This window comes from Xiphophorus maculatus, chromosome 13, assembly GCF_002775205.1.
Source record: "Xiphophorus maculatus strain JP 163 A chromosome 13, X_maculatus-5.0-male, whole genome shotgun sequence".
Taxonomy (NCBI): Eukaryota; Metazoa; Chordata; class Actinopteri; order Cyprinodontiformes; family Poeciliidae; genus Xiphophorus; species Xiphophorus maculatus.
The window spans coordinates 11,051,189-11,061,599 of record NC_036455.1 but is presented as its reverse complement, the minus strand read 5'-3'; the positions used below and the strand labels follow the sequence as shown (position 1 = coordinate 11,061,599).

The 10,411-nt window shown below is 36.9% G+C and overlaps 1 protein-coding gene across 1 annotated transcript in view; it reads left to right on the top strand.

Moving 5' to 3' along the window:
- Window positions 1-10,411, top strand: part of LOC102227698 (chloride channel protein 1-like) — a 29,729-nt gene that overhangs the window by 3,956 nt on the left and 15,362 nt on the right. The window contains exons 2-12 of the mRNA XM_014470878.2: window positions 2,949-3,234; window positions 3,306-3,437; window positions 3,676-3,804; window positions 4,398-4,531; window positions 4,636-4,713; window positions 4,845-4,923; window positions 5,214-5,339; window positions 5,595-5,679; window positions 6,084-6,185; window positions 6,403-6,487; window positions 8,715-8,870. Coding sequence (XP_014326364.2) covers window positions 2,949-3,234; window positions 3,306-3,437; window positions 3,676-3,804; window positions 4,398-4,531; window positions 4,636-4,713; window positions 4,845-4,923; window positions 5,214-5,339; window positions 5,595-5,679; window positions 6,084-6,185; window positions 6,403-6,487; window positions 8,715-8,870 — 1,392 coding nt within the window. The remainder of the gene's footprint in view (window positions 1-2,948; window positions 3,235-3,305; window positions 3,438-3,675; window positions 3,805-4,397; window positions 4,532-4,635; window positions 4,714-4,844; window positions 4,924-5,213; window positions 5,340-5,594; window positions 5,680-6,083; window positions 6,186-6,402; window positions 6,488-8,714; window positions 8,871-10,411) is intronic.

The window sequence follows — 10,411 nt, the reverse complement described above, 5'->3', positions numbered from 1 at the left end:
GTGCGCCGCCATCTTGAAAAATTGGTTTGATATTAAATGTAATGTGTATGGTTTTCCAAGTGCTCACACGCACGGTGTCTCCAGTGCTTTATGTACATGTGCATCTAAATCCATCTTTAACCTGCTTCTATTTGGACTTTTTCATGTACTCCTTAAAATATGAGGCACTGCAATAATATACACCCTTCTTGGTAAATAAAATAGAATGAGAACACACAATTTCCTTCAGATTTTGTTTTCTTTTAGATAAACCGTTTCTCGCTTTTTAGGTCTATCAATCTGCCAATGTAAACATTCCTAGTTTGTTTCTTTGTAAAGATATTTAGATGCTCAAAATATTTGAAGTTGCTTTGCTACAGTCTTCAGTCAATATAAACAGCCATTAAAAACAGCAAAAGACTAGTTATACATTACATTTAATATCAAACCAATAAGCACATCCTACTAAGTCAAGACAACTGTGCATGCTATTGTTTGCGTCTGGCATTTAGTCACAGTTAATTGTGTGTTGCACTCCTCAAGTTTCAGTGTGCATCGACTGGCATTTCTGCTCACACGCACGGTATCTCCAGTGCTTTATGTACATGTGCATCTAAATCCATCTTTTACCAACCTGTCCATGAACCTGTTAAATTAGAAGCTGTTGAAAGGCTGCTGCATGGAAGTCATAAGTATCAGCAGCACACCCAACTTACCAGCTTGTCACTTATATTCCTGAAGAGCTATTGTCTACATCTGTTGGAGAACCTAGAACACTTGTTTGCCCATAGCTGTCTATGCTGTATGAGTACTGTTGCTTGATTATTTGTTGATAATAATAATCTATTAAAATCTTGTGCATCCAATTATAGCCAATAAATCCATAATATGAATACTCAAAAAGTTATGCAAAATAAAAACTTGATAATTGTGATATGCAATTATTTTCAGCCTTTTACTTTGACAACCTTAAATAAAATCTTGCATAAATAACAATCTTCAGAAGTCACCTAATAATAAGTAAACTTATTGGTTATTTAAGCACAAGATAAACATAACTTAAGAAGTTTGTTTTTTAACATTAGTTAAAAAATGTTTAATGTTAAACATTAGTTAAAAAACAGCATCATGACAACCAAACAGCACAGAAGACAGATCAGGGATGGTGTCCTGTGAAATCTAAAGCAGAGTTAGGTAACAGTAAACGGACCAGCCTGTCAATGAGAGTGTTTATCAGAGTAGCCACCAAGATGCTCATGGTAACACTGAGAAGCTGCAGAGATCCACAGCTTAGGTGGAAAGTAATGTTGACAGGACAACAGTTAGTTGAGAACTCTACAAATCAGCCAATTAAAGTCCATGCATCATTTGTCTTCCACTGTGAAATTTTGGAAAACTTAGTTCTGGTCTATTATGCAAACAACCAATAAAATACATGAAAGTTTCTGGCTGTAATGTGACAAGATGTAGAAAAGTGCTAAGGTTATTGGTATTCACTTAAGTCTCTTAACAAGGAGTGCTGACAAGCCTTGAAAGTCTTTTAACCTCACAACTCCAAGGCTGATAAATATTGAGTGTAGCAGGTTGTACTTTGCCAGTACAAAAATTATGTGCTGACCAGCAGTCATTGGATGGACCAAAAATAACAAATTAAAAACTTAAAGGGCTAAAAAACAAAGTTCTAAGAAGGAGAGCTGGCTGATTTAAAAAAAAATATTACTAAATGAATAAATATTTCAAAATGAACAGTATAATAATGTATGTAAGTACAAAATATCTGGTTTTCATCACAAGATCTGGAAGACAATCCGAACTTTCCCCTTCAAATGATAAAGAATTAATTATGATCTTGGAACAACCCAGGAACCAACCAATCTGCCAAGAAAGTGTGGCAGATTAAAAGTTCCACAGAAATTGCAACAATAAATAACCCTTCCTCCCATAAATCTTACAAAACAGAAACATTTTCTGCTTGATCTACCACATTCAGCCAATCACAGTTCCCCTCCCTGATCTGTATGCAATCATTAAAACAGCAACAAGTAGAAGGTCACAGGAAGTGATGTACACAAAAGACAAATATTATACACATGTTGGATATGAAAACCCATACAATGTCATTATTGTAATGTACTCAAAATATGAATATCAGACAAAGATCACAAAATTTCCACTTGAACCACTTTGTCAAAGTCTCAAACATGCTAATAGAAGGCAATGAATGAATTTACTGAGTTTTGTCAGGGAAAAAAGAGCAGCTTTACCATCCAGGAAAGTAAAAGTGCAGCATGTGCTATTATCAAAAAGACTTCAAGCATCCATTGATAATAAAGAGGCAATACACAGAACTTCCTTATGTAAATTTTGGACCAATTTTTGTTTTCATTATAATTTTAAAATTCGAACGGTTTTTTGATAAATGTTTCAGTGAAACCACTAGCCATGAGTGAAAGAAATGCCTTTTTGTCATCATTCAAACTCTGAGAAATTGTCGAAATATCAGAAATTCTGCCACTGTATGTAAACTAATGAGCACAACTGTATCAGCTGCTGTATTAAAAAGTCAACTACGTCAGCTTTGATTGATGTAAAGTTTAGAGAACAGGAAGACTGTGCTAAGTGCTAGGCTAAAGTTGGACACATGAGAGACAAGATGAGGGCATCTTTCAGTTATAGACATGTTTACTTGCGATCCAGAGAATTAATCTCTTCCCCAGATGTCCTGGGTAGTTTTTATGGAGCCCGTCCAGAGGTGATAAATCTAGATGCCGAGCCTATGTTTCCGCCTCCATTAGAGCCTTTGAGGGTCAACACATGGTTCTGTCTATTTTTAAAATGGACCCCTCTCAGCCAGAGTACTATTACGCTCCACATTCTACCAGTGCATGTTGATGGGTTTCAATGATGAATGCCGTTCTGATGTGATGTGCTATGCTTTGTTCTAATGGAATGGTCTCCTGACGCTACAGCTCTATGGAGAGTACCAGGAGAACCAGGGTGGCTCGGGCAGACGGGAGGCCACACGCCTGCTGACGGAGAGGCAGATCAAGAAACATGGAAATCATCATCATCACAGCCTTGAGAGGACACAACACACAACACATGGTCGCCATAGTCACGGCTACCAACATGGCAATCACAGCAGGCAAAAAACAAGGTTTCAGCCCAACATGGAAAGTGAGACTACAGATGAGCAAATGGCTGATAACGAATTTACCTCCATGAGGAAAATGCGATCCTACTCTAAATGCAGAGGTTAGCATCATCAAATAAAAATATTCAAGATGTGGCCCATTTTCTAATCTTCTGTTGCTTGGTTTTCACAGACTGTATAGCACGGGTGCAGTGGTTTCTTGTGACGAGGCTGGGAGAAGACTGGATCTTCCTGGTCCTACTGGGAATCACGATGGCTCTGGTCAGCTGGACCATGGACTATGCTAGTGCAAAAAGCCTGCAAGGTATAATTAAAGACAGAGGGACACATTGGCAGTCAAGAATGCATGGTTAAGTGGTTGCACAAAATGGAATCTCTCCCTTCATCTTTTCCCTTTGTTTCCCATTACACTTTAAGTCCTTTGTTTCCATTTTCTAGCATAACAGTTTCATCACATTTTTGGTCATAATTTTTGTCTTTACTCCCTTCAGTTTCTGCTGTTTCACAGTTTTTTCTCCTTGTCCAAATTCCTCTTTCTTTAGCGTATAAATGGATTTATAGGGAACTGAAGGGAAACATCCCCCTGCAGTACCTGGCCTGGGTTTCCTATCCCCTGATGTTTATCCTCTTCTCCTCCCTTTTCTGTCACCTGGTTTCTCCTCAAGCTATTGGTCTGTACCAACTCCACCCTCATGTTTACCTTCACGCTTCTCTGTGAACACCTGCATGTCCAGGAGAATATCTGTTGGCTCTTACTTTAACTTATACTGGCTAACCAATATTATTCTATTCCATGACGTTTAGTTTAACTATGTTAATTTGCTCTGCATCAAGTTTGAATGTTTAAGCTGATTGTTTGAAAATGAAGTTGAAATTCCCATATTTCGTAATATTGTCCTCTGTCTTATACCTCAAAATAATATTTTGTTACTTGCCGTACTTTTAAAATATATAAAGAGGTATACAGATTTCAGGAAATGGTTCTCCAACATTGCCTTCCATAATGTGATGAAAATTTGAGCCAAGCTGGCAAAGATTTTATTAAGTCTAAAAGTACTAATTTTCTTTTCAAAACATTTCATGGTATCACAACTTAGAGATACCATTCCAGAAACAGAAATAACTAATAACCTCTGTTGACCTTTTTCTGAAGAACTTTATCCAAACATTTTTCCGCTACAGTGCGAGCTTAAAGATGAAAAACAAATTGTTTTATTTACAGAGAAGACTGTCCTACAAACTCAGTCTTGCCTTTTATCGTAAGGTTCTGGTATCCCTGAGTTGAAGACCATTCTGAGAGGGGTTGTTCTTAAGGAATATTTGACTCTGAAGGCTTTTATTGCAAAAGTCATCGGCCTGACTGCAGCTCTGGGCAGTGGGATGCCCGTAGGAAAAGAGGTAGGCAAAGAAATAACCCTAGCCCCCTTGCTTTTCTTTTTTTTGTGAGTGTGATGGTCAGTTTTTACTATTTGATATAAATGTTCTTGTTCTCCTTCACCCAGGGTCCTTTTGTACACATCGCAAGCATCTGTGCAGCAGTTCTCAGTCGCTTCATGTCCTTCTTTTCAGGAGTGTATCAGGTAAGCTAAAGTCAGGAAACGCAAGGTTTTCCATGTAGATTTCCTCTGTGACTATAAATAATGTATATGATAGAAATATCTTGCAGTTTTTCCTTATTTCAATGACCTCTCCTTGCTCTTTGGATCAGTAGAATCCTTACTGCTATACAGACATCCTGACAGTGGGCTGTGCTGTTGGGGTGGGCTGCTGCTTTGGTACTCCACTTGGAGGTAGTCAACCATTTCCATTTTACTTGTATTTTTTGTTTGTTTTCTTGTTTGTCTGTTTGTTTATAGCCAACTTTACTTGCAATAAAACAGTCTTACTCAGTAATGATGCCTAGAAAAGTATTTTTTTAAGATGGTTCAGGATCTGAATGAAAAATCTGCAAAACTTTTTTTAATGACAAATGTTTAATTTAGTCTGAAATATATATTTGAAATTTTTAAATGTTGAAAGATAAAGCTGCATCATTTGGCATCTTCTGCATGTTTGTGCCGTTGTTCTTTTTCTCCAACAGGTGTGCTCTTTAGCATTGAGGTAACATCCACATACTTTGCTGTGAGAAACTACTGGAGAGGATACTTTGCTGCTACATTTAGTGCCTTCATCTTTAGAGTGCTATCTGTGTTTAACAAGGATGCAGGTATGGGTTGGAGAGAAAGATTTGCATGTACCGTATGAATAGGATCATTTATGTCTCTTCCACAAGGGGGCGCCATTTTTCTACTTTCCGTTATTAAACAAATTCGACTCTGTGTTTATGGGCTACAACGTACTTCAGATCCAGACGTTCATTGATCTACTTTTATTTTAGGACTGAGTTGCAAAAGGATTCATTAATGTTTCCCTCTTTTTCTCTAGATTTTTAAAGGTTGAGTCTTTTTTTGTTGTTTTCTAGTGACCATCACTGCTCTGTTCAGGACAAACTTCCGTATGGATTTCCCCTTTGATCTTCAGGAACTTCCTGCATTCGCAATCATTGGGTGAGTAATTGAAAAACACAGAAAAACATGTGGGGCCCCATTTTGAATGTATCCACATTTCAACCAAAATGTATTATTTCAAATAAATGTTGGTTGCCTCAGATGTTTTTATTTTTTTTTAGAAATTAATAAAACGTCTGAGGATATAAAGTAAACTCAAAATTTATCTCAGAAATCAAGATACATCACTAATGTAATTTTTATGCCAAATTTGTTCAGCAGTAAAAATCAAGAGGTTTCTTCTCAGAAAATAAACTTGTGTAGAATGATTATCACAGACGTTTGAGCTTTTACTTATTAGCTTACCAATATTCCAGCTATTTTAGTATGAAGGAATATAGTTTTAGTAAACCGTTTCACTTTAATAATGAATGCTGTAACTTCACGTTCCTCTGTCTTTGCAGAATTGCCTGTGGATTTCTTGGGGCGTTTTTTGTCTATCTGAACAGACAGGTGGTTCTGTTCATGAGACGACCAAATGCAATGACCAGCTTCCTGATTAAACAGTGAGTCTTTGTATGTTAAAGTGTGAAGAATTTGTTTGTCGTATATGCTTAACTGAACACAAATTTATGAATTTTATTTGCAGGTCATAACATTCTTCACAGACATATTCAAATAGTTACTTGTGTTTTTATGTAATTAATAACAGCTTTTTTTCTTCTCTTCCTCTGTTTCTTTGTGTGTGTGTGTGTGTGCGCGTGTGTGTTTTAACACTTCAAGTCGACTCATCTTTCCAGCTACTGTTACACTGGTCATTGCCACCTTGACCTTCCCACCAGGGTTTGGACAGTTTATGGCTGGAGAGGTCAGAGTGCAAATTTGATCATTTTAGCCTGTCTTAAAGCAAAACATAACAAAACAAAAAACAATTCTGTTTTGTTTTGTTCCATAGCTACAACAGCCAGTAGTTTCTATAAATAGGTACGATGATAACTATGTGCCTGTTTTCTACTCTTAGCTGTTTTAACATCACATGTTTTTCCTGAAGTTCAAACATAGATCTTTATTTTATTTAAAAAATGTTTGTTTTATTCAAATTTTGTGAAACAGGGAACAAGAGAAAAATAATAAACAGTGGTGGCACAGAAAAAAGCAATGCAATAAGTTAATTATTTGAACAAAATATTTAAAATAATATAATGCATTGATGCAAAAAGAGAAAATAACTTGAGGATTTCCAACTTCAAAAGTTGCAAAATGAAGACCCTTGCTAAGGTATTCACACCCCTAAACTATTCTACAATTTGTCACATTGGAACCACACAGTCAGTAAATAGAGCTGTTCACAAATAAATCCCTGGCAAGGAAAGCATGATTCAGAAAAGCAGCAATTTGCCACAAGTAAACATGTGGAAGAAGGTGCTCAAGCCAGATGAGACAAAAGCTCAACATTTTGCAACCATGTGCAAAATGCTTTGACAACCAAAGTTGCAATGAAATCGTTTTGATTGGTGTCTACGCAGAAACACAGTTAGCTTAAGCTGTCTTGCGAATATAAATGGGTAAACATTTCAGTCAGCTTCCAAAGTTCAAAGCTTTAAGAGACATCTTTTAAAACTTTCTGCTGCAGTTGCAGTGAAAAGTAGTTATGCAAAAAGCTGACTCACAGGGGCTGAATATAAATGCACACCTTTCAGATTTATTTTCTAAAAATATACATAATCTTGTCTTATTTCCCTTGTGCTTCTTAGTAATGCACTAATTTGCGTTGGTTTATCACATAAACCTGAAGTTTGTAGTGGTGACGAGATAGAAGAAAGTTAAAGGGATGTTAATAGTGAGCAGAAATCTGCGTTGTGTACTCATTAAAATACCAATCAAATGTTAAATTGAAAAACTCTGAGAAGCATGTCTGAACACCTAAAAATGTAAAATAAACCATAAATTCAAAAATTGTGAAGCTAAATGTATTAGCAGCTCTGAGCCAGAATTAAGCCTGATCATGTGGTTCACAGATGCTCAGAATAGATCACTTAGTGAGCAGCAGGTGTGTTCACATCCATCTCTGTTTATGTCACTGAGTAACCACTCACATTTAGCAAATAGTATTAATTAAACAAGAAAAGTGATACCTGAAATTAAGTTGATTATAGAAAATATAGCTGCAGAATGGATCATATAACCTTTTACTTAACTATCACTACATTTCTTGTTTTTGTGAATAAAATCCTTACTGTCCAACAAGAGTAGTGTAAAGTTACAAAAGCAACAACAAGAGGAAAGTGAATGCTAAGAAAGATTTAAAGTAGGATTAGACCCAAAATGTCAAAACATAAAATTAAAGACTCTAGCATTCAGACTTTTCTGTTGACGTTCCAGATTCATCTTACACCTTCGATGGTGGACCTCAATTTAACCCCAACACAAGTAGGAAGTGCAAGAGTGGAAAATCAAAATGACACTGGCGTTGCTTTTTTCCCTGCAGAGACATTATGCAGATGCAGCACTATGGTTTTCTGGCTCTTAGCAAATTCAGAGACATCTATGCAAATGTGAAGCAAAATGGTTGAAGTGAATTAGTCATTCATGAGTCATCCAAAGGGAATGACTCATTTGGACACGGCCACCCTTACCAGTCTACATCCCGCTTGCTGAATGACTTCCTGCATGTTTATTATATCTGACTTCTTTTCACTTTTATCTAATCTAAAATCTTTTATCTCTCATCCTCCTTTTGTTAAGCTTCACTCTGTCTCAAACTGTTTTCCTTTTTCTTTCTCTCATTGAGTCCAAAGAGTATTTCTTCTTTTTATCTTAATCTCTTCTTCTGTCTCTTTCCTCTGCTTCACTCTTCTTAATGATTTTCCTGTATTTTTTCCACACTTTAATTTTTTGCCTCTTTGTGCATTCATTTTTTTTGCATAATCTTACCTCCCATCTGTTTCCTCTTGTTTGCCTCATTTAACCATTTTGTATTCCATTTTTCCCACTGACTGATGTATTTCTGTTCTCAACCCTCTTCTGTCCCCTTTCCATCATTCTGCTTTGTCTTTCTTCCCCTCTGTTTCTCACCCTTCCTCCCACGTCTCCAGCTAATGCCCAGGGAGTGCATCAACTCTTTGTTTGATAACTTTACATGGACGAAGATTTCGGGATCTCCCTCTCCAGCTGGTCTGGGCCGGTCTGCTGCTTGGCTGCACCCTGATGTTAGCGTCTTTATTATTCTGCTGCTCTTCTTCATCATGAAGGTACTTGCCTGCCTCCTGGGAAAGTGTGTGTGTGTTTGAGTATGGTATTTGCTGTGTTAGATATTTAGGTGTTTTATTGTTTGGTGTCTGGACACAAATTTCTGCTTACGTTGCATCTACGTCCTCGGATGTGACTGGGATTGTTTGTGTGTGGCGCCGGTGCCACTTGACGTCAGCATTTTCATCATCCTCCTCTTCGTCGAGGATAATTGTTGCAGGTCACTTGTGCCTGTGATTGGGACATCTGTGTATGTGTGTCCTAGAATGTGTTCATCTTCCACATTTTATTTTTGTCCAAGGTCAGCAATGCTGGCAAGCTTCCAGCACCTCTTGCTGCTTTATGATTTCCTAGAAGCTTGTACACACTCACACACACTTCCTGTGTGATTACGATTCTAATAAGCAAAGAGATTTACTCTTTGTAACCTGAACAAGGTGCATAGATAGCAGTGAGCCATGAAGGACAGAATTTATGTATCCTTGGTCTTCCCAAAATGCGCTTCAGGGATGTGATCCCAACCTGGAAGGAGAAATCCACTTTTTTTCTTTTTGGTTAAGAGCCTTTGCCTCATATTTAAGTCATTACCTGACATATTGTTTTATTTTAACTGTCGACTTGATCCCCTAGTTTGAAGTTTTTCTTAGTAGTATGTGTATAAAGGTACCCATCTGATGACTCAGATTCAGATTTAACATCTTCCTTTCCCTCTATTTGTGTTTGGTTTATGATACCAAAGTCTGAGCAGAAATCTCCAGATGTCTCCAGCCTTAGGTATCTCTGAGACATTTCTCAGCCCACTGTTAGACTTGATATTTCTACACTGAGGAATCTGCAACAGGTCTGGAAAGCATCCTTGCCAAATCTTAATTGTATCCCATGAATCTTATCTTCCTTTAAAGTTGTTTCTTAAAACTGATTCAGTGGGAGTGTCTATTAGTGGGTTAGTAGACTATTGACAGCATTTTTAGAAATCACCATTTCAAAAAACACAAATTATCTTGAAAGAATCATTTGCAAGTACAATGTGATACTAGGACAACTTGGTGCCATGTCAGTGCCAAAAAACTTTTTTCGTTTTACATTTAGGGTGCAGCAAACTAATGCTCTTCATTTCATAGTGTATTACATTGTTCACAAAGGCAATCTGTGTGCTACAGTTTCCACTTTAGTTTCTAAAAATATGTTTTATTATCTCTGACATAAAGTGCTTAGCTAATGCTAAAACTAGAATGTATAATCTCTGTATTTAATTGGCTCATTGATAATTCTGCTCATAATTTGATTGCGGTGACAGGTAAACTTGTGCAGACACACACAGCAGCAGCCGATCCGATCTAAGTTTTGCAGTAAATTTCATTGTAAAGAATGAAAAATACTTTGATCAGTTTAGTTAGATCAACAGTATAATTGTACAGCCTGTATGTTTATATAATGATGCCAATGAAATCAGGACATCCCTGGTTTAAACTTCCATAGCATCTTTCTTTATTGGTGTCCTATATTTTATTTTACTTTGAAACACACTTGGACTTCTGCACTA